The sequence below is a fragment of the Zea mays genome, chromosome 2 (assembly GCF_902167145.1).
Source record: "Zea mays cultivar B73 chromosome 2, Zm-B73-REFERENCE-NAM-5.0, whole genome shotgun sequence".
Taxonomy (NCBI): Eukaryota; Viridiplantae; Streptophyta; class Magnoliopsida; order Poales; family Poaceae; genus Zea; species Zea mays.
Genome location: NC_050097.1, coordinates 240,645,127 through 240,665,771, shown reverse-complemented (window position 1 = coordinate 240,665,771; position 20,645 = coordinate 240,645,127). Strand labels below are relative to the sequence as shown.

The window sequence follows — 20,645 nt, the reverse complement described above, 5'->3', positions numbered from 1 at the left end:
ACAGCATCCCCGACTCCCTGTCAGGTGTCCGGCCAGCTCTGTCCCAGACCTGACCTGACGGAACCACGGAGGGCGACGGCAGCCGAGGACGTTGTTGCGCATCGTGATAACTTCTCCGAATTAGTTATAAACGGACTTCTTTTTTCCCCCTTTTTGGGACCGATGGGGTATGCACTATTTTAGGCCCGTTAACTCCCAACCCAAGACGGGCCAGAGGATTTCTATTGTAGAAATGCAGTTAGGCCCATTAGGTTTTGCCCTTTTTTTTCAGACTCGGATTGGTCCGCCCTCCTTGTGCTCCGCCGGCAATGGCGTCCACCGCCGTCAAGCTCATCGGCAAGTTCCTCCGCTCCCTCTCCCACCTCACCGTCCTGTATCGTCCCCTCTCTACCCCGGACTGACCCTCTGCCTTCACCTTGCCCTCCACCCCCCTCCCTCCCCTTCTGCGGCCGTGGCGAGCACCCCACCAGACATCGCAGTCAACTTCACAGGTAACTCAAATACCCTCCGTTTCGCTCTTTTCTTAGTGCTTACGTACCTCGTAACTGGTTGCCTGCTTCTTGTGCCTCTCTCTCTCTCTCTCTCTCCCTCTTCCCGCGTGGCGTGCGCCGCCGTACGGGCTGTTTGCTGCTACTGCCTTGAAGATGGCATGTTCAAGGGCATCTACCACGGCAAGCAGTGCCACGCCGCCGACATCCCGGCCGTACTCGCGCGCGCGTGGGCTGCAGGCGTCGATCGCATCATTGTAAGTGTGCCCCCGCCGGTGTCGTCTCTTTTCTCGCTGCCTCCTAACGCGCCTCGGTTTCCTGGTAAATTCTTCCCACCCTTGTTTTGCTGGGGCGGCAGGTCACCGGAGGCTCCCTGAAAGAGTCCAGAGAGGCATTGCAGATCGCCGAGACCGACGGTAAGCTTGCCTGCATGTCTGCTTGCTGTGCTTCCTTGACTACTGATGTGCTCGGTGGTGCTTGTAAGGTGTTCGGTGAAATGCACCTGAGAAGTTGTCTTGTGTGTATGCAATGCAGGGAGACTGTTCTGCACTGTGGGAGTGCACCCAACAAGATGCGGGGTAGCTGGAATTTTTGGATTTGTATTTGCCATCGTTGTTTAGTGGTTCTGTTGACTCCTGATCTGGTGCATTTTGGATGGTCAGGAATTCGAGGAGAGTGGAGATCCCGAGGGTCATTTTCAGGCACTGCTGGCTCTAGCGAAGGAGGGTTTAGATAAAGGCAAGGTTGTGTATGATTATTTTGTTTCCAAGCAGGCAAAAAATGTTGTAACTATTATTTTCTTCTTGTAACCTATTGATAAATTGCTAGGGACAGTAATTCAGCCATGTGTTAGGATTGGAGCTACTGAAAGTTCTCGCAGGTTCTTACTTAAACAATGTTATATAAATCAATGATATAACTCAAAGTTCACATGACCCAGAAACAACAGTATGCCTTTTCTGTCCCAAGCAGGTTGGATTAGGTTAGAGATGAAACCCGTCTAGAGCCACAAGAAAGTGTATATCATAAATATGTAAAAAAAAGGAGCTAAATCAGTTGTAGTGGTAGTAAACAATGTTTACTTAATGCAAATGATGAACAGTTATGCCTATTTCAGAAACAGAAACAAGAACGAAATATAGATCAAGAGGGTCAGGTGCAAACTAAACATTACCCGATCTGTGCTTGCGACGTTGTGTCCAATTATTTACTTGTCAATCCACTGTTTCAGCAAAAGGACATGCACATATATCTGAACCGTTCTTTAAGTTTTGAAATATGAAGATATGATGTTTTTGTAGTGAGCCACACAGTGCTTATTTCAGTCCCCACTCTCTACCATCCTCCAGGGAAAAAACACTAGCAATCTTACATGAGTTCCAAGTTTTGCAGGTCGTTGCTGTTGGTGAATGTGGTTTGGATTATGACAGACTTCAGTTCTGTCCGGCAGATATGCAAAAGAAGTATACAATCTTGTTCTCCTATGCACAGAAATTGGCATTTAATCTATTCATTTCTGAGTGATTTATTTTGTATTAGGTACTTCGAGAAACAATTTGAGTTGGCTGAAGCAGTAAAACTGCCCATGTTTCTTCACATGCGTGCTGCTGGTGAAGACTTCTGTGAAATCATGACACGGAATTTGCACAGGTAGCATATAATCTGTATTCGGTAGGTGGTGTTCCTCAATGATGCCCTGCTGGATACACTCTTGTTTTTAATGAAACAGTTGAAAGTACACTGGTTGTAGGAGTTACCTATGTTTCAATTCACTTGTTATGTTTTATAACTATTTCTTGATCTCTCTGTCTGTTTTTCTCTTTGGCAGATTCCCTGGTGGGGTTACACATTCCTTCACTGACTCAGCAGAAGATCGGGACATGCTACTTTCTTTTGAGAAGATGTTTATAGGTAAAATCTCTTTACCTAGCAATAAAAATCTGCATCTCTTGCAACATGATAAACTTCAGAGTAAAGATAGTCAATTGACCACCCTTTAGGTAGTTGTAACAAGCTATTCCGAATTCTGTTGTAATTCCTTTTGTGATTCAGTTCTGTGTTGAAAATTTCCATTTGGATATTGATAACTGAAACAACTGTAGAATTTGATACTCTGTTATTCTTTATCTCCCAGTCGAGTCAGATGATTGTGAATCGTGGTTGCAGGTGTTAATGGTTGCTCTCTGAAAACTAACGAAAATCTTGAGGTTCTACGAGGCATTCCTGTCGAGAGGTTGATGATAGAAACAGATTCTCCATATTGTGACATAAGAAATACTCATGCTGGAAGCCAGTATGTAAAATCTGTCTGGCCATCTAAGAAGAAAGAAAAGTATGAGCCAGATTCAACAGTAAAAGGTCGCAATGAGCCTTGTTTAGTTAGGTAAGTTGCAACAGTTTGCCATTAATTCTTGGGTTCTCTTGCTCAGTATAGACTGGTTGCTGAGTTTTTAAATATGACAACTGTTTTCCATTGTAGAGAATATTTGCTTCTCATTTAAGTACTCCATTCTTTTACATGCTTTCTCTGTAGAAGCATCCAAGTAATCCAACCTTAACTCATGCCCTTCGTAGAGAGACTAAACAAGAAACTTGTCTTTTACATGGAAATTTGTATTTCTACCCTGATCAATGTTGTTGAGCATTGATTATTGACTTTTGAGCTTCATTAGCCTTATTCCCTAAGTCATGATTGTTCCACTGTTATTACTGGGAGCTGAACTCGTCAGACTTATCTGTTACTCGAATTTTTATTCTCACATGAATCTTGCCCCCAGAAAATTTGACTCGGAGCTATCGGTTTCAGGCAAGTTCTTGAGGTAGTGGCTGGAAGCAAAGGAATTTCTGACATAGAAGGCCTGAGTAGAACTCTGTACCACAACACATGCAGGTAAGATAACTTCGTACCAATCTGAGAATTTTCCACTGGTTATTAGTAACTAGAAATAACCCATGTCATAATCATGTTGCTTATTTGTAGCTCCAGCTCTGCGGTGTTCCATAAGTCATATTTTAATCGATGTGAATACGTGATTAATGGATCTGCCAATCTTGCAGGCTCTTCTTTCCTCAAGATCTTGACGCTTCTGCTAATGCGCAGCTTGAGAGTGGTACTGCCGTCCAGGATTGCTGATGTCAGAGTGATTTTTTTATTATAAATGTTTCCTTTTGACTGGTACTGCCGTCCAGGTTTCGTACAACTTCCAATATGCCTATGAAATATTTTTGGTCTTATATTTCCCATGTTTCATGAGCCTGATGACATGTCAGGCACGTTCTGACTATGTACAGCCCTACTGAGGCTATGTCCTAAAATCATTTAGGGCTAATTTGACAATCATATTTTTCAAGGATTTTTCATTTTTTTTCAAGGGAAATAAATTAGTTCATTTTCTCTTTAGGAAAAATGGGAATCCCCTGAGAAAATTAAGTTGTCAAACTAGCTCTTAAACTGTTCTTTTTACTGAGTATACACAAAACAGAGGTACAACTTGAATTGATCACATCTTTCAAACGTCAATTGATTCCTCGGTGGCTGCAGTTGCGGCGGCGTAGGGCGGGGGTAGGACAGGGCGCCCACGCGGTGGCGGAGGCCGACATGGTGGCGCTGCAGGTTCTGGAACCGGAGGCTGAGAAGCGGGGCAGGGGCGTAATGGCGGCTGCGGTGGCCATGGCCGGAGCGCAGAGATTTATAGAATATGACGAATATTGAATAAATTATTCACTATCCAGGCGTAGGGGTGGGCATTTTAAAACCGAACCTGAACCCGAACCAAACCCGAATAGACCGAATTGTCGGTCTATTCGGGTTTTCGGGTTCGGGTTCGGTTCCTATATGTGCTATATTTCGGGATATGTGTTCGGGTTCGGTTCCTAACCTTTAAAACCCAAATAGACCTAATAACCCGAAATATAAAAAAGCTCTTAATATGTGATGGTATTATTATATGTATGATTTATAAACTTAGTAGCTTGAAATAATGATATCATCTTAACGATAGTATATATATCTTTGTATGCTATTTTTTATAGTCACTTGTAGTAATAGTACTTTCGATTAATTATTCATTGTATATATTTTAACAAAATATACTAGTCTCTCTACAATTCGGGTCTATTCGGTGGACCGAATAGACCGAACCAAAATTGTGAGTCTATTCGGGTTCGGTTCCTAAAATATTTTTTAAAAATTTCGGTTCTCATTTTTCAGAACCCGAAATTTCTCAAATAGACCGAACCGAATTACCCTAATAGACCGAATGCCCAGCCCTATCCAGGCGTAATGCTATTTTTTTAAAGGTAACTATGCAGTGGATAGCTATTTAGCATATTACAATGGAATAAGATCCTGCACGAACAATGTTGTTCATCCACACTGCTGATTAACATCATAAAAAGGTGGCGAATAAATTGATACACTTTGTTAGTGGTTAAAGTGGTGAGTTGATTAAGCAAACTGGGCGGTCCACCAGTTTGAAGAAGATTGAGTTGATGCAGCTCCATTATGTTCTGTCCTGCATGCGTCATGTGTTTCATTCGATCAGTAGCATGCACCAGTGGCAGAAGAACCGTGTTAGTAGGTCTATTAAGCAAGTACGCTTGACTGTACAAGTATGCCTGTCTGAATGTTGGTGAGCATTCTTCTGTATTCTTTTCATAATTGCTCTAATTCAGCTGTGTGGTACCTGTCAGTACCATCAGCTTGTTTTGGGCTTCATTTCATTGGCTGGGAGATTCGAGCATTTGACACTCTCTCTCTCTCTCTCTCTCTCGTCATGAGATCATCGATGCACGCTATAAAACATTAAAAAAAAGTATATAAGTGGATCGACTATCTTCTCTCATCAAGCTAATCGTTTAGATTTAATTGGTTAATACGTCCACTTTAACGTGGTATTAAAGATAAAGATCTTGAGTTTAAATCGTAGAAGATGATTTATTTATGACTCCACCTATTTATTTACCTATTTATTTCTAACGTTTGTGCATTTTTCTTTGGCTGCATGTGAATGGGGATTTCCTTTCTCTTTGGTCCCATGTGAGTGGGGATATTGAAATGTAGAAGTGCATTAAGTACTTTCTCTTATCAACTTAAAGATTTTGGGTTGAACAGTGACCACATCCGTCGATCTCGTCAAATCAAACAAAAGGAAAGGTGTTTGAAAAGGGTCTGCAACTCTGCACGAAACATTGACAACACAAGTCGCTGCTGCATCTCCCTCTGCAGTCTGCTCACACACCGGGAGCCAAGAATCAGTGAGTAGGCGTCCTAGAGAGCCACGGCCACCACCAGGCGACGCACGGCCGTCCGTCACGCCTTGAGCAGGTCGCAGCAGCCCCGCCCCCGCGACGGCGCGCTGGGCCACCGGGTGGCATCGCCGCCCGCCATGCTCGCCAACGACGAGAGGAACACGGCGTCCGCCTGCCGGTCCTCCTCCTGCAGCCTCGCCGCCTTCCCCGCGCTGCCGGCCTCGGGGTCGCCGTCGCGGCTCCGGGTGTTGAGGAAGCGGCCGCCGGTGCCCCGCGCCCGGCGCAGCGCGTGCAGGTGCCGTGACTCGTGGAGGTACGGCTTGCGGCTCCCGGAGACCCGGCGGTCCGTGGCGGCCGCCCGCTTGGCGCGCGCCAGGCGCCGCCGGAGGATGCCGTTGAACTGCTTGGCGTTCACGTAGACCGGCTCGTCGGCCGCGATCGCCGGCGGCAGGAGCACCCTCCCGTGCTTCAATTTTTTTTGGGGGGCCAAATCATGCATGCACATGGTACGTGAACCGAGTCAGCAGTTCAGCACGTACGCACGATCGATACTTGAGAAGCCAATTAACAAGAGGGCCGGGTCTGCGTGAACGAAGGTGACGACATCGTACGTACCAGAGCTTGGGCTCCGTAGAAGGGATGATAGTACGCAGTGGCGCCATAGATCTGATGGCCAGCAATGGCGCTGTCGTTGTTAAGCACCTTAATTTCCAACCGACCGATCGACGGCGACAGGGGAGCAGCACGTATATATAGTGTATAATAAGATTATATATTAGTATGTCGTCGTCGTTGGAGCTTCTTACTCTTATTATCACTAACAGCTCACGCACTCACCATGGATTGCCCAACGGTCAGGTCGAAGCGGCCATGGTGGTGGTACTGGTACCTGTCCAGCAGCAGCAGCTCCGGGTGCGCGGCCATGGCGGCTGATGATGCCCCACCGGCGGGCGCAGACGACGACTCGTGGTCGTGGACGAACCTCAGCTCGTGCCGCCGAAGGTCTGGATCGCCGCCTGAAATCCACCATGCATGGTAATTTGCATTTTAGCTTGAGATTTGGCAATGAATGCGAAGCTAATTAGTAGCTGGAGCCGCCCCTAGGCCCTAGCTGCCCTGTGGAGCCGGGCACGTACGCATCTGGAGGAGGAGAGGAGCCCGACCAGGCACCGGCACCAACCGCACCACATCCCTGACGCGAGTTAAGGACCCCAGTCCAGCTACACGTACTGTATGTACATGTAGAGTTAAGGTAGTGTTTGGTTACTAGGGACTAATTTTTAGTCCCACCATTTTATTCCACTTTAGTCTATAAATTGCAAAATATGGAAACTATAACTCTATTTTAATTTCCATATTTGATAATTTAGTGACTAAAGTGGAATAAATTGGAGGGACTAAAAATTAGTCTCTAAAACCAAACACCCCCTAAGTCTCCTAGGACCAGGACCACGGTGGCAAATACTAGTGCAATTATGATGCGTGCAGTGATGCAGCCATCGACCCGGGACGTACCGTACGGCCGGCGGCCGGCATTCAGAGAGCGGTCGTCGTCGGCCGTACTACTCGATCGACGGACGCGCGGCTGCTAATAGCTGGCCGACCACCGCCGCGCCGTCGATCGGTCGACGTACGGCCGGCAGCAAGAAAGACGACGAGAGCATTTTTCAGTCTACTTGCATGATTAATTACCTGAGGGCGGTGAGCCGATCGGGAACTTGGCCGCAGCGCACCCCTGGGGAGCGGCGGCGGCCCACCAGGGCGCGGCCGGGCCGGCGCCGCCGTCGGTGGCGATCACCTGGAAGCCGCCGAGCCCGTGGTCCTGGAAGCCCGTCGTCGTTGCCGCCGACGGCCTGGAAGCAGGCCGGGAGACCGAGAACAACAGGTGTTCCTGCTGCAAGTTCATTGCCGCCAGGCGCCAGCTAGCTAACTAGCTGCACTGCGAAGCAAAGCGGCACGGGATCAGAGAAAAAATAAGCCTTGCGCCGCGCGTGGGGGGCTAGCAAGCAGCTAGCAGCCACTGCTATATATGTTGGTTCCGACACGAACAGCTCCAAGAGTAGAGTGGATCAGTGGAGTAGGTGACTACGACTATCGAATCGATCGAAGAAGAACGTCAAGAAGGGGGACGAGATCAACATCAACTTCGATCCTGTGTATGAGGAGCGCATGCATGGACTTACACTCCTCATGACGCTGCTTGCTGTTGTTGCTGCTGCTGCGATGCGTACGTCCTCTCCTCGCTCTCAAGTGTAGATGTATGGCTTGGGCTGCAGGTCGTAGGGTGATGACTGCGGCCGAGAGAGAGACAGAGACAGAGATCTGGGCTAAGCCACCACCACTGAATTGAATCGCCGTCCGTCGTTCGTTGTTGCTCAGAAATGTGAGCTACACAAGGCAAGCTAAGGGGCCATTAACTACCTGAGGCGACAGCGGCAGGCGTATAAATTTCGATCGGGCGCCAGGCCGGGAATGTAAATGCCGGCCGTTTTAGCTGCAGCGGCAGGGGGGCCGGCCCGTCTCCGTCTCCGTCATGGGTAAAGTAAGCATGCATGTTTAGCCTGCGGTCGGACTGTGAATCGCTCGGTTACCGGCTTACCGCACGCACGCCGCCCAGCAGCGGTGACTTTGTCGTCGTCGGCTACGGCTACTCCCAGTCCCACGCTTGAGAGCGAGTAGGAGGAGGAGGACGGGCAAGCCGCACGCAACTACTGCAGAAGCAGCCCAACCATGCATGCAGATAAGCGCTACAAAGGAAGACGACGAGAGACTGCGCTCTGCTCAAGCCTCGACTTCCAACGGTTCTAAGTTCACGGCGGCGCCGCCACATTATTCATGGCCATGGCCCGGCCGGGGCTGTCAGTTACCTTCCCTCCGATCCCTACGGGCTTCTGCGTCTGGTGACGTGACGCTCAACGAGCGACGTCGGGGGAGCCTACTAGCTACTATACTGCAGCTAGGACCATGCAGTGTCCTAGGTACACTTAGGCTGAGTCCAGTGCACCGCCTCCCTCTCGCCCCTGCCACGTCAGCTCTCGCCTCCACTCTCGCCCCTGCTGCTCCAGTGCACAGGCTGCAGCAGGCTACAGCCTCAGGCTATAGCCACGTCAGCTTTTCTATTTCAGAATTAAGTAATTCACGCGGATTTATTTCAACGCTCAGAAAACACACAACATAATATTTTTTATTGAATTAAAAATTACAAAATACATAATAATTAAAATAAAATGACATGATAATTAAAATAAAATTACATAACTCTAATCGGACTCCTCGATCTCATCCTCATCTTCCTCCTCTTCACGTTCCGCTTCCGGTTCCTCTTCTTCGTCATCTAGCAGACCAAGTTCTTTTTCGACCATCTTTACGGCCCTGCCATGGGTACGTCTTTCAGCCGGGTCCATATCTCTGGTTGATCGGCCCTTTAGGATGTTCCATTGCTTCAAAAGCTTGGCCTTCACTAATCCACCCCACAAGTTCTTCATTTTGAATGCTTCACTTGTTGATTCGCTGCTCGTGGCTTCCTTCCCTTTCCCCTTCGTCTTTGTCTTTCGCGCAGCCGCCTTTGCCCTATCACGCCCCACTGGTCGGGGCACTTCCTCCTCGGTGTCTTCAGTGCCTCCAGAACTATATTCACCAGAGACTCCGAGTCGGGTTCTCTTATTCGCAGTCGAATCAGATCCACTACCAAGACCATGCTTTGCTGACCACTTGGGCTCGTGGCGAACAACTTGCCACCAATGATGGCGCTTAAATGGATGCCCCATTTTACCCTCGAACCTCGCCATTGCTGCATCCATGACCATTGCATCGTCAGCTCCGCTCTGACGCAACCTTTCTTCTTGGAGGTAGAATCCATTGAACTTGGTCACCTCCCGGTTGTAGGTGACCCAATGATCTTTAAGTTGCTTGGCGGTTCGATGACGGATAGGGTCGGAGGTGGAGTTATATGTTGCCGCTATTTGGCCCCAGAAACTTGATCCGCTCTTATTGTTGCCGGAGATGGGATCATTAGAATGCATAAACCAAGCATTAACCTACAATAAAACCTATAATATAAGTAAACTAAAAAAATCAAGATTAAATAAATGAGAAACGATTCACTCACCAGCTTTTCCTCGTCTTCCTTCGTCCACTCTAGCCTCTTTGGACGCTTTTCCTTCGGCACGGGATTTTCCTCAGCTTGGTTCTCAGATCCAACAGATAAAGGTGCAACTGGAGGAGGTGCTCCATACGTAGGTGGAGCATATGGATGAGGTGCCCCATACGGAGGTGGAGCATATGGAGCATAAGGAGGTACTCCATACGGAGGTGGAGCATATGAAGGAGGGGCGTATGGAGGTATCTGGAAAGAAGCTTGACTTCCGTCCGCAGCAGGTGGAGGAGGGGCATACGGACGTACCGGGAATGAGGCTTGAATTCCGGCTTGGGAAGTTGGAGGTTGACCATATGAAGACGGTGGATATTGATACAAATGATAGGGATAAGGGTATGGTGGTGGACGCGCAGCCGGAAATAGTGCACGGGGGAGTGAGGCTGAAACATCGGAGCGACGATGTAGTGAAGAAGACTCATCTAACGGAAGGGTTGTAGGTGACCCATCGGACTGCAAGAGATCCGTGAAGGTGTTCAAATCTGGGGACCAACCCGACATTGTGTGAAGAAAGGGGAGTTTGGAAGAGAAAAATGAGATGGAATGGTGTGTGGAATGAGCTCCACCCGGGTAGGGGTATATATAGAGGGATTGAGGATGAAATTTGTGATTTTTTGCAATTTTTTTCGAATTTTTTGGACTCCAAACGGTCAAAAACGGCTAGTTGCAACGGCTAGCACACGTGGCGCTGATGTGGCCAGCAGAACCAATCGGAAGCCTGAAAGGGAAATGTGCCTTTGGACCATTTCTAAGTATTTTGGTGATTGAGTGCAAACACAAGTGCTTAAATGTGAAAATGTGCCCATAGTTGAACAAAGTACAAATCACAAGTAAAGGTATGTTTCTAAGCCTTAGTACATTGGTTTTGTGTACTAATATCTTGTCTAAGTGTTAGAAACAGGAAGAAGAAGAAAAGAAAAGAAGTGGAGAGTGGCTGTGTACAGCCAAAGGCTGTTTCGGGCTGGGGCACCGGACTGTCCGGTGTGCACCGGACAGTGTCCGGTGCGCCAGACCAGCGTGGAGCAAACCAGCCGCTCTCGGGTTTTTCTTCGGCGACTTCGGCTAAAATTCACCGGACTGTCCGGTGTGCACCGGACTGTCCGGTGAGCCAACGGTCGGCCGGGCCAACGGTCGGCCGCGCGATCGGCGCGCGACACGTGGCCGAGCCAACGGTCGGAAAGGTACACCGGACTGTCCGGTGTGCACCGGACATGTCCGGTGCGCCAACTGTGCGCAGATCTGTATCAGAAAGCAACGGTCGGATGAGCTTTTTATGGAAACAAATCGGGCACCGGACAGTGTCCGGTGTGCACCGGACTGTCCGGTGCCCCCGACGACAGAAGGCAAGGATGGCCTTCCAGATTTGTTCTCAACGGCTCCTAGCTGCCTTGGGGCTATAAAAGGGACCCCTAGGCGCATGGAGGAGAATACCAAGCATTCCTTGAGCACTCTTGATCACTCACACATCAATCTTGCGCACTTGTTCGACATTCTAGTGATTTGAGCTCCGTTCTAGTGTGCTAGTCTTCTGAGCTCAAGTCTGGGTCTTGTGTGTGCGTATTCGCTGTGATTTTTGTGTTGTGTGTGAGTTGCTAATCCCTCCTTTACTCCGTGATTCTCTGTGAACATCTTTTGTAAGGGCGAGAGGCTCCAAGTTGTGGAGATTCCTCGCAAACGGGATTGAGAAAAGAAAAGCAAGAACACCGTGGTATTCAAGTTGATCATTGGATCACTTGAGAGGAGTTGAGTGCAACTCTCGTCCGTTGGGACGCCACAACGTGGAGTAGGCAAGTTTTGTACTTGGCCGAACCACGGGATAACCACTGTGTCATCTCTGTGATTGATTTCTTGTGGTTATTGTGTTTTGACTCCTCTCTAGCCACTTGGCCATAATTGTGCTAACACTTAACAAGTTTTTGTGGCTCAAGTTTTGAAGTTTTACAGGATCACCTATTCACCCCCCCCTCTAGGTGCTCTCAATTGGTATCGGAGCCGTTCTCTTCAAGAAAGGGACTAATCGCCCGAAGAGATGGATCCTAAGGGGAAGGGAATCGTGATCAACGATAAAGAGAAGGAGTCCTTCGTCAACGAGCCCAAAGATGACAAGCCTAACGACTCTGGCTCGGGTCATAGACGGAAGGAAGGAAAGAAGAAGAAGACAAGGCGCATCAAGGAGATCATATACTACGACGATAGTGATGAGTCTACTTCTTCCCAAAAGGATGATGACAACGACTACAAAAAGACGGTCAATTCGAACTTTTCATTTGATTATTCTCGTATTCAACATAGTTCGAATTCGCATTTGCTTTCCATTCCTCTTGGCAAACCTCCACACTTCGATGGGGAGGACTACGGATTTTGGAGTCACAAAATGCGTAGTCACTTATTCTCTCTCCATCCAAGCATATGGGAGATTGTGGAAAATGGAATGAAATTTGATAGCTCGGATAGCCCTATGCTTATAAATGAACAAATTCATAGAAATGCACAAGCTACTACTGTCCTCTTAGCTTCTTTGTGCAGGGAAGAGTACAATAAGGTGAGCGGCTTGGACAATGCCAAGCAGATATGGGACACCCTCAAGATCTCTCACGAGGGGAACGACATCACCATGCTCACCAAGATGGAGTTGGTGGAGGGCGAGCTTGGACGATTCGCCATGATAAGGGGAGAGGAGCCAACTCAAACTTACAACCGGCTCAAGACCCTTATCAACAAAATAAGGAGCTACGGGAGCACGCGTTGGACGGATCACGACGTCGTCCGCCTAATGCTCAGGTCATTTACCGTTCTTGATCCTCATCTCGTGAACAATATTCGTGAGAATCCCAGGTACACGATGATGACGCCCGAGGAAGTACTTGGAAAATTCGTGAGCGGGCGGATGATGATCAAGGAGGCAAGATATGTCGACGACGCGTTGAACGGTCCACTCCACGAGCCTCAACCCATTGCTCTAAAGGCAACGAGGAGCAAGGAGTCGCTACCTAGCAAGGTGGCGCAAGTTGAGGCGGCCGGGCTCAATGATGAAGAGATGGCCCTCATCATTAAAAGATTCAAGACGGCGCTAAAAAGTCGAAAGGGACAGCCAAGCAAGGCCAAGACCAAGGGAAAGCGATCATGCTTCAAATGCGGTAAGCTTGGTCATTTTATTGCTAACTGTCCCGAAAATGATAGTGACCAGGAGCAAGGGAAAAATGGGAAGAAAGAGAACAAGAAGGTCTACAAGAAGGCCAAAGGTGAAGCACACCTTGGAAAGGAGTGGGATTCGGATTGCTCTTCGTCCGACTCCGACGACGAGGGGCTTGCTGCCACTGCCTTCAACAAATCGGCACTCTTCCCCAACGAGCATCACACTTGCCTCATGGCAAGGGAAAAGAAGGTAATCACTCGTAATGCTAATACTCATGATTCTTCTAGTGATGATGAATCTAGTGAGGATGAAATTGATTACTCTAGTTTATTCAAGGGATTGGATAGAACTAAGATAGCTAAGATTAATGAGTTGATTGATGCCTTAAATGAAAAGGATAGAATCTTAGAGAAACAAGAAGACCTTTTATATGAAGAACATGATAAATTTGTTAGTGCACAAAATTCACTTGCTCTAGAAGTTAAAAGAAATGAAATACTTTCTTGTGAACTTTCTACTTGTAATGAAACCATTTCTTCTTTAAAAGGTGAAATTAATGTTTTAAATGCTAAACTAGAAGTAGCAAGTAACTCTTGTGTTGAAAATATTGCAATTTGCACTAGGTGTAAGGATTTTGATATTAATGCTTGTAGTGAACACTTAGTTTCAATTTCAAAACTAAATGATGAAGTGGCTAGTCTTAATGCTCAACTTAAGACTAGCAAAAGTGATTTTGAAAAACTAAAATTTGCTAGGGATGCCTACACGGTTGGTAGACACCCCTCAATTAAGGATGGACTTGGCTTCAAGAGGGAAGCCAAGAACTTAACAAGCCATAAGGCTCCCATTCCCGCCAAGGAGAAAGGGAAGGCCCCTATGGCTACTAGTGATAAAAGGAACCATGCCTTTTTGTATCATGATAGAAGACAAACTAGAAATGTAAATAGAAGTTATGATGCTTTTGATTCATATATTTATGATTCTCATGCCATGATTGCTCCTAGTTCTTCTTATGTGTATGATAGAAATGTTACTAGGAGAAATGTTGTTCCTAAAAGAAATGTTGCAAATGCTCATAGAAAAGTAGTGAATGAATCCTCTACAATTTATTGTGCTTTGAATGCTTCCTTTGCAATTTGTAGAAAGGATAGAAAAATAATTGCTAGGAAGTTAGGGGCAAAATGCAAAGGTGATAAAACTTGCATTTGGGTCCCTAAGGAAATTGTGACTAACCTTGTAGGACCCAACAAGAGTTGGGTACCTAAGTCCCAAGCCTAAATTTGCCTTGCAGGTTTATGCATCCGGGGGTTCAAGCTGGATTATCGACAGCGGATGCACAAACCATATGACGGGGGAGAAGAAGATGTTCACCTCCTACGTCAAGAATAAGGATTCCCAAGATTCAATCATATTCGGTGATGGGAATCAAGGCAAGGTAAAAGGGTTAGGTAAAATTGCAATCTCTAATGAGCACTCAATTTCTAATGTGTTTTTAGTTGAGTCTTTGGGATATAATTTATTATCTGTAAGTCAATTATGCAATATGGGATATAACTGTCTATTTACAAATGTAGATGTGTCTGTCTTTAGAAGAAGTGATGGTTCACTAGCTTTTAAGGGTGTATTAGACGGCAAACTTTATTTAGTTGATTTTGCAAAAGAAGAGGCCGGTCTAGATGCATGCTTAATAGCTAAGACTAGCATGGGCTGGCTGTGGCATCGCCGCTTAGCACATGTGGGGATGAAGAACCTTCACAAGCTTCTAAAGGGAGAACACGTGATAGGTCTAACTAATGTTCAATTCGAAAAAGATAGACCTTGTGCAGCTTGTCAAGCAGGGAAACAGGTGGGAGGCTCTCATCACACCAAAAATGTGATGACGACATCAAGACCCTTGGAGATGCTGCATATGGACCTTTTTGGACCCGTCGCCTATCTGAGCATAGGAGGAAGTAAGTATGGTTTAGTTATTGTTGATGACTTTTCCCGCTTCACTTGGGTATTCTTTTTGCAGGATAAGTCTGAAACCCAAGGAACCCTCAAGCGCTTCCTCAGGAGAGCTCAAAATGAGTTTGAACTCAAGGTGAAGAAGATAAGGAGCGACAACGGGTCCGAATTTAAGAACCTTCAAGTGGAGGAATTTCTTGAGGAGGAAGGGATCAAGCACGAGTTCTCCGCTCCCTACACACCACAGCAAAATGGTGTGGTAGAGAGGAAGAACAGGACGCTAATCGACATGGCGAGGACTATGCTTGGAGAGTTCAAGACCCCCGAGCGTTTTTGGTCGGAAGCCGTGAACACGGCTTGCCACGCCATCAACAGGGTCTACCTTCACCGCCTCCTCAAGAAGACGTCGTATGAACTTCTAACCGGTAACAAACCCAATGTATCGTACTTTCGTGTATTTGGGAGCAAGTGCTACATTCTAGTGAAGAAGGGTAGAAATTCTAAGTTTGCTCCCAAAGCTGTAGAAGGGTTTTTGTTAGGTTATGACTCAAATACAAAGGCGTATAGAGTCTTCAACAAATCATCGAGTTTGGTTGAAGTCTCTAGCGACATCGTATTTGATGAGACTAATGGCTCTCCAAGAGAGCAAGTTGCTGATTGTGATGATGTAGATGAAGAAGATGTTCCGACGGCCGCTATACGAACCATGGCGATTGGAGAAGTGCGGCCACAGGAACAAGATGAACGAGATCAACCTTCTTCCTCAACTATGGTGCATTCCCCAACCGAAGGTGACGTACAGGTACCTCAAGTGGAGGCTATTGATCAAGGGGGAGCACAAGATGATCAAGTGATGGAGGAAGAAGCGCAACTGGCACCTCCAACCCAAGTTCGAGCGATGATCCAAAGGGATCATCCCGTCGACCAAATTCTGGGTGACATTAGCAAGGGAGTAACTACTCGGTCTCGATTGGTTAATTTTTGTGAGCATTACTCCTTTGTCTCTTCTATTGAGCCTTTCAGGGTAGAGGAGGCCTTGCTAGATCCGGACTGGGTGTTGGCCATGCAAGAGGAGCTAAACAACTTCAAGCGCAATGAAGTTTGGACGCTGGTACCTCGTCCGAAGCAAAATGTTGTGGGAACCAAGTGGGTGTTCCGCAACAAACAGGACGAGCACGGGGTGGTGACGAGAAACAAGGCTCGACTTGTGGCAAAAGGTTATGCCCAAGTCGCAGGTTTGGACTTTGAGGAGACTTTTGCTCCTGTGGCTAGGCTAGAGTCAATTCGTATCTTGCTAGCATATGCCGCTCACCATTCTTTCAGGTTGTATCAAATGGATGTGAAGAGCGCTTTCCTCAACGGGCCAATCAAGGAGGAGGTGTACGTGGAGCAACCCCCTGGCTTCGAGGATGAACGGTACCCCGACCATGTGTGTAAGCTCTCTAAGGCGCTCTATGGGCTTAAGCAAGCCCCAAGAGCATGGTATGAATGCCTTAGAGACTTTCTAATTGTTAATGCTTTCAAGGTTGGGAAAGCCGATCCAACTCTTTTCACAAAGACATGTGACGGTGATTTGTTTGTGTGCCAAATTTATGTCGATGACATAATATTTGGTTCTACTAACCAAAAGTCTTGTGAAGAGTTTAGCAGGGTGATGACGCAGAAATTCGAGATGTCGATGATGGGCAAGTTGAACTACTTCCTTGGGTTCCAAGTGAAGCAACTCAAGGACGGCACTTTCATCTCCCAAACGAAGTACACGCAAGACTTGCTAAAGAGGTTTGGGATGAAGGACGCCAAGCCCGCAAAGACGCCGATGGGAACCGACGGACACACAGACCTCAACAAAGGAGGTAAGTCCGTTGATCAAAAAGCATACCGGTCAATGATAGGGTCTTTACTTTATTTATGTGCTAGTAGACCGGACATTATGCTTAGTGTATGCATGTGTGCTAGATTTCAATCCGATCCTAAGGAATGTCACTTAGTGGCGGTGAAGCGAATTCTTAGATATTTGGTTGCTACGCCTTGCTTCGGGCTCTGGTATCCAAAGGGGTCTACCTTTGACTTAGTTGGATACTCAGACTCCGACTATGCTGGATGTAAGGTCGATAGGAAGAGTACATCAGGGACGTGCCAATTCTTAGGAAGGTCCCTGGTGTCATGGAACTCTAAGAAAAAAACCTCCGTTGCCCTATCCACCGCTGAGGCCGAGTACGTTGCCGCAGGTCAGTGTTGCGCGCAACTACTTTGGATGAGGCAAACCCTCCGGGACTTTGGCTACAATCTGAGCAAAGTCCCACTCCTATGTGATAATGAGAGTGCTATCCGCATGGCGGAAAATCCTGTTGAACACAGCCGCACAAAGCACATAGACATCCGGCATCACTTTTTGAGAGACCACCAGCAAAAGGGAGATATCGAAGTGTTTCATGTTAGCACCGAGAACCAGCTAGCCGATATCTTCACTAAGCCTCTAGATGAGAAGACCTTTTGCAGGTTGCGTAGTGAGCTAAATGTCTTAGATTCGCGGAACTTGGATTGAATTGTAGCATACATGTGTTTATGCATTTGATCAGGTTCATTCTGCATTTTGTTGCTTATTGTGGTGCTCAAGTTGTACAAACACTCCCTGGACCTCACAAGTCCGTTGCAAAGTGATGCACATGTTTAGGGGGAGATGTGTTACAACTTGACCCTTTGAGACTAACCATGTGCTTGAGTTTGATGATTTAGTCTCGAAGGAGGATTGAAAGGGAAAAGGTGGACTTGGACCATGAAAGACTTCCACTGCACTCCGATGAGAGGGTAACTTATTCCAAGTTCATCTTTAGACTCTTATTGCCTCTTTGTATTCTTATTGAAGATTTTGGTAAGGCAATGGGGTTAAAAGGCCAAGATTGATCCCGTTTTTGGTGCTTGATGCCAAAGGGGGAGAAAATAAAGGCCAAAGCGATAAATGGATCAGCTACCACTTGAGAAATTTTGAAAAAGTATAATAGAGCTTTTGGTTTGTCAAAACTCTTGTATTGTCTCTTTTGTCAAAAGTTGGCTACTTGTGGGGAGAAATGTTGATTATGGGAAATAGGGGGAGTTTTTGAAATCCGTGGTCAAATTTCTTTGGAATGACTCTCTTTATGCTTCAACATGTGTGTTTGACTTAGAGATAGAGATTTGAGTTTGATTTGCAAAAACAAACCAAGTGGTGGCAAAGGATGATCCATATATGCCAAAATTGAATAAAACTCAAAGTTAGTTTTTATGTGAAGTAGTTTTGCACTTGTTCCACTTGCTTTATGTTGTGTTGGCATAAATCACCAAAAAGGGGGAGATTGAAAGGGAAATGTGCCTTTGGACCATTTCTAAGTATTTTGGTGATTGAGTGCAAACACAAGTGCTTAAATGTGAAAATGTGCCCATAGTTGAACAAAGTACAAATCACAAGTAAAGGTATGTTTCTAAGCCTTAGTACATTGGTTTTGTGTACTAATATCTTGTCTAAGTGTTAGAAACAGGAAGAAGAAGAAAAGAAAAGAAGTGGAGAGTGGCTGTGTACAGCCAAAGGCTGTTTCGGGCTGGGGCACCGGACTGTCCGGTGTGCACCGGACAGTGTCCGGTGCGCCAGACCAGCGTGGAGCAAACCAGCCGCTCTCGGGTTTTTCTTCGGCGACTTCGGCTAAAATTCACCGGACTGTCCGGTGTGCACCGGACTGTCCGGTGAGCCAACGGTCGGCCGGGCCAACGGTCGGCCGCGCGATCGGCGCGCGACACGTGGCCGAGCCAACGGTCGGAAAGGTACACCGGACTGTCCGGTGTGCACCGGACATGTCCGGTGCGCCAACTGTGCGCAGATCTGTATCAGAAAGCAACGGTCGGATGAGCTTTTTATGGAAACAAATCGGGCACCGGACAGTGTCCGGTGTGCACCGGACTGTCCGGTGCCCCCGACGACAGAAGGCAAGGATGGCCTTCCAGATTTGTTCTCAACGGCTCCTAGCTGCCTTGGGGCTATAAAAGGGACCCCTAGGCGCATGGAGGAGAATACCAAGCATTCCTTGAGCACTCTTGATCACTCACACATCAATCTTGCGCACTTGTTCGACATTCTAGTGATTTGAGCTCCGTTCTAGTGTGCTAGTCTTCTGAGCTCAAGTCTGGGTCTTGTGTGTGCGTATTCGCTGTGATTTTTGTGTTGTGTGTGAGTTGCTAATCCCTCCCTTACTCCGTGATTCTCTGTGAACATCTTTTGTAAGGGCGAGAGGCTCCAAGTTGTGGAGATTCCTCGCAAACGGGATTGAGAAAAGAAAAGCAAGAACACCGTGGTATTCAAGTTGATCATTGGATCACTTGAGAGGAGTTGAGTGCAACTCTCGTCCGTTGGGACGCCACAACGTGGAGTAGGCAAGTTTTGTACTTGGCCGAACCACGGGATAACCACTGTGTCATCTCTGTGATTGATTTCTTGTGGTTATTGTGTTTTGACTCCTCTCTAGCCACTTGGCCATAATTGTGCTAACACTTAACAAGTTTTTGTGGCTCAAGTTTTGAAGTTTTACAGGATCACCTATTCACCCCCCTCTAGGTGCTCTCAAAGCCGCCACCTCGCTCTCGCCCCACACTCTCGCCCGCACGCCGCCCGCGCCAGTGCGTAGCCCGCCTCACCGCCTGCCTCTCGCCCGGGCGCGCGCTCCAGCGCGGGCGAGAGCGAGGCGGTTTCGCCTGCTCTCGCCGGGCGCGAGCGGCGTCGCCCGGAAACGCTCTCTCGCCTGGCTCTCGCCTTCGGTCGGGCGAGAGGAGCGCCGTGCCGCCCGTCTTGCAGCCTGCGTTGGCACCAGCCTTACACACAGGTGCTCTGTGCCGGCCCTCGGGTCTCGCTCAACCACCACCTTGCCTCTCATCTAAGAGCCATTGGGAACAACTGGCCAGTCGGAGAGACACTTTGCACTAGGCTAGCCACGCCAGCAATCCAGCATCGTCCAAGTCGAACTGAGCAACAGCTGGAGCACTCCACATGACGACGACGCTAGCGTAGGATGCGACACTGTGCTGGTACTCCGTATGATTTCAGAATACACGCGTATGAATACCAGTGCGACGCATGGGCTGGAATTGGGACTCCTGCGTATGGGCCGGAGTCGCTCGTGGGATTCGCTGATTGGGTCACTTGGTCGGCATTCGCTAGGCCTTGAGGCCTGCTCGATCCATTCGGTCCGTTTCGCGTGCTATGTGTCGGTGTGTCGGGGTGGGGTAAAAAGGCCGCAAAGCCTAGAACGCCATGCGGCGACCATTTCGGCCAGACAGGATAGGATAGGATACCACATGTCCGCTTTTTTTATAAAAAAGCGTCGTCACGAAATTTCCTCGCTGAACTGAAAGGCAGCCTGCAACTGTATCATCTAGGCTAATATTCCAGAGGTTTTTTTTTGACAAAAAAAGTCCGCGTCTGTATATGCCTGACCTATTTAAATATTTAATAAATCTAAAAAACGTTTGTTAAACAAGCATTTCAGATTATTGTTTCGGCCTACTATAAACCTCTAACAGAAACAATAATTCTGAACAAAAACGAACTCGCACAAACTCTCTTTTCTTTCCCCCAACCCTCCCACATATACACTTTTTTTCTTCTCTTTTATAAAACCCCACCCCGAAAATGTCTCCGCTAGTCAGA

The 20,645-nt window shown here is 47.4% G+C and overlaps 3 protein-coding genes across 3 annotated transcripts; 1 reads left to right on the top strand and 2 right to left on the bottom strand.

Annotated features, from left to right (window-relative positions):
* The first annotated feature begins 232 nt into the window (after positions 1–232).
* Positions 233–3,887, top strand: LOC100282974 (uncharacterized). The gene is made up of 12 exons (NM_001155878.2): positions 233–336; positions 471–491; positions 645–745; positions 847–904; positions 1,023–1,066; positions 1,151–1,231; positions 1,881–1,951; positions 2,028–2,138; positions 2,317–2,399; positions 2,655–2,871; positions 3,295–3,378; positions 3,546–3,887. Exons 1-12 carry the CDS (start codon positions 309–311, stop codon positions 3,619–3,621), a joined length of 975 nt encoding a protein of 324 aa, NP_001149350.1. The 5' UTR covers positions 233–308; the 3' UTR covers positions 3,622–3,887.
* Positions 3,888–5,593: 1,706 nt separating this feature from the next.
* On the bottom strand, positions 5,594–8,123 carry LOC100284408 (nuclear transcription factor Y subunit A-10). Its single transcript, NM_001158872.2, has 5 exons — positions 7,922–8,123; positions 7,431–7,677; positions 6,576–6,754; positions 6,354–6,440; positions 5,594–6,204 (listed from the first exon to the last, which is right to left on the bottom strand). Exons 2-5 carry the CDS (start codon positions 7,642–7,644, stop codon positions 5,800–5,802), a joined length of 885 nt encoding a protein of 294 aa, NP_001152344.2. The 5' UTR covers positions 7,645–7,677; positions 7,922–8,123; the 3' UTR covers positions 5,594–5,799.
* A 782-nt stretch (positions 8,124–8,905) lies between these two features.
* Positions 8,906–10,556, bottom strand: LOC103648266 (uncharacterized). The gene is made up of 2 exons (XM_008672755.3): positions 9,847–10,556; positions 8,906–9,775 (listed from the first exon to the last, which is right to left on the bottom strand). The coding sequence occupies exons 1-2, from the start codon at positions 10,390–10,392 to the stop codon at positions 8,999–9,001; spliced, it is 1,323 nt and encodes a 440-aa protein (XP_008670977.1). The 5' UTR covers positions 10,393–10,556; the 3' UTR covers positions 8,906–8,998.
* Between the last annotated feature and the right edge of the window lie 10,089 nt (positions 10,557–20,645).

Excerpts from the sequence above, each read along its gene's own strand:
- LOC103648266 (XM_008672755.3), bottom strand. The coding sequence starts at position 10,392 with ATGTCGGGTTGGTCCCCAGATTTGAACACCTTCACGGATCTCTTGCAG. Across the intron at positions 9,776-9,846 it reads AGGAAGACGAGGAAAAGCTG|GTTAATGCTTGGTTTATGCA; the intron begins GTGAGTGAATCG and ends GTTTTATTGTAG.
- LOC100282974 (NM_001155878.2), top strand. The coding sequence starts at position 309 with ATGGCGTCCACCGCCGTCAAGCTCATCG. Across the intron at positions 2,872-3,294 it reads AATGAGCCTTGTTTAGTTAG|GCAAGTTCTTGAGGTAGTGG; the intron begins GTAAGTTGCAAC and ends TATCGGTTTCAG. Across the intron at positions 3,379-3,545 it reads CTGTACCACAACACATGCAG|GCTCTTCTTTCCTCAAGATC; the intron begins GTAAGATAACTT and ends CCAATCTTGCAG.
- LOC100284408 (NM_001158872.2), bottom strand. The coding sequence starts at position 7,644 with ATGAACTTGCAGCAGGAACACCTGTTGTTCTCGGTCTCCCGGCCTGCT. Across the intron at positions 6,755-7,430 it reads GATCGGCTCACCGCCCTCAG|GCGGCGATCCAGACCTTCGG; the intron begins GTAATTAATCAT and ends GGTGGATTTCAG. Across the intron at positions 6,441-6,575 it reads TGACCGTTGGGCAATCCATG|GTGCTTAACAACGACAGCGC; the intron begins GTGAGTGCGTGA and ends TTGGAAATTAAG.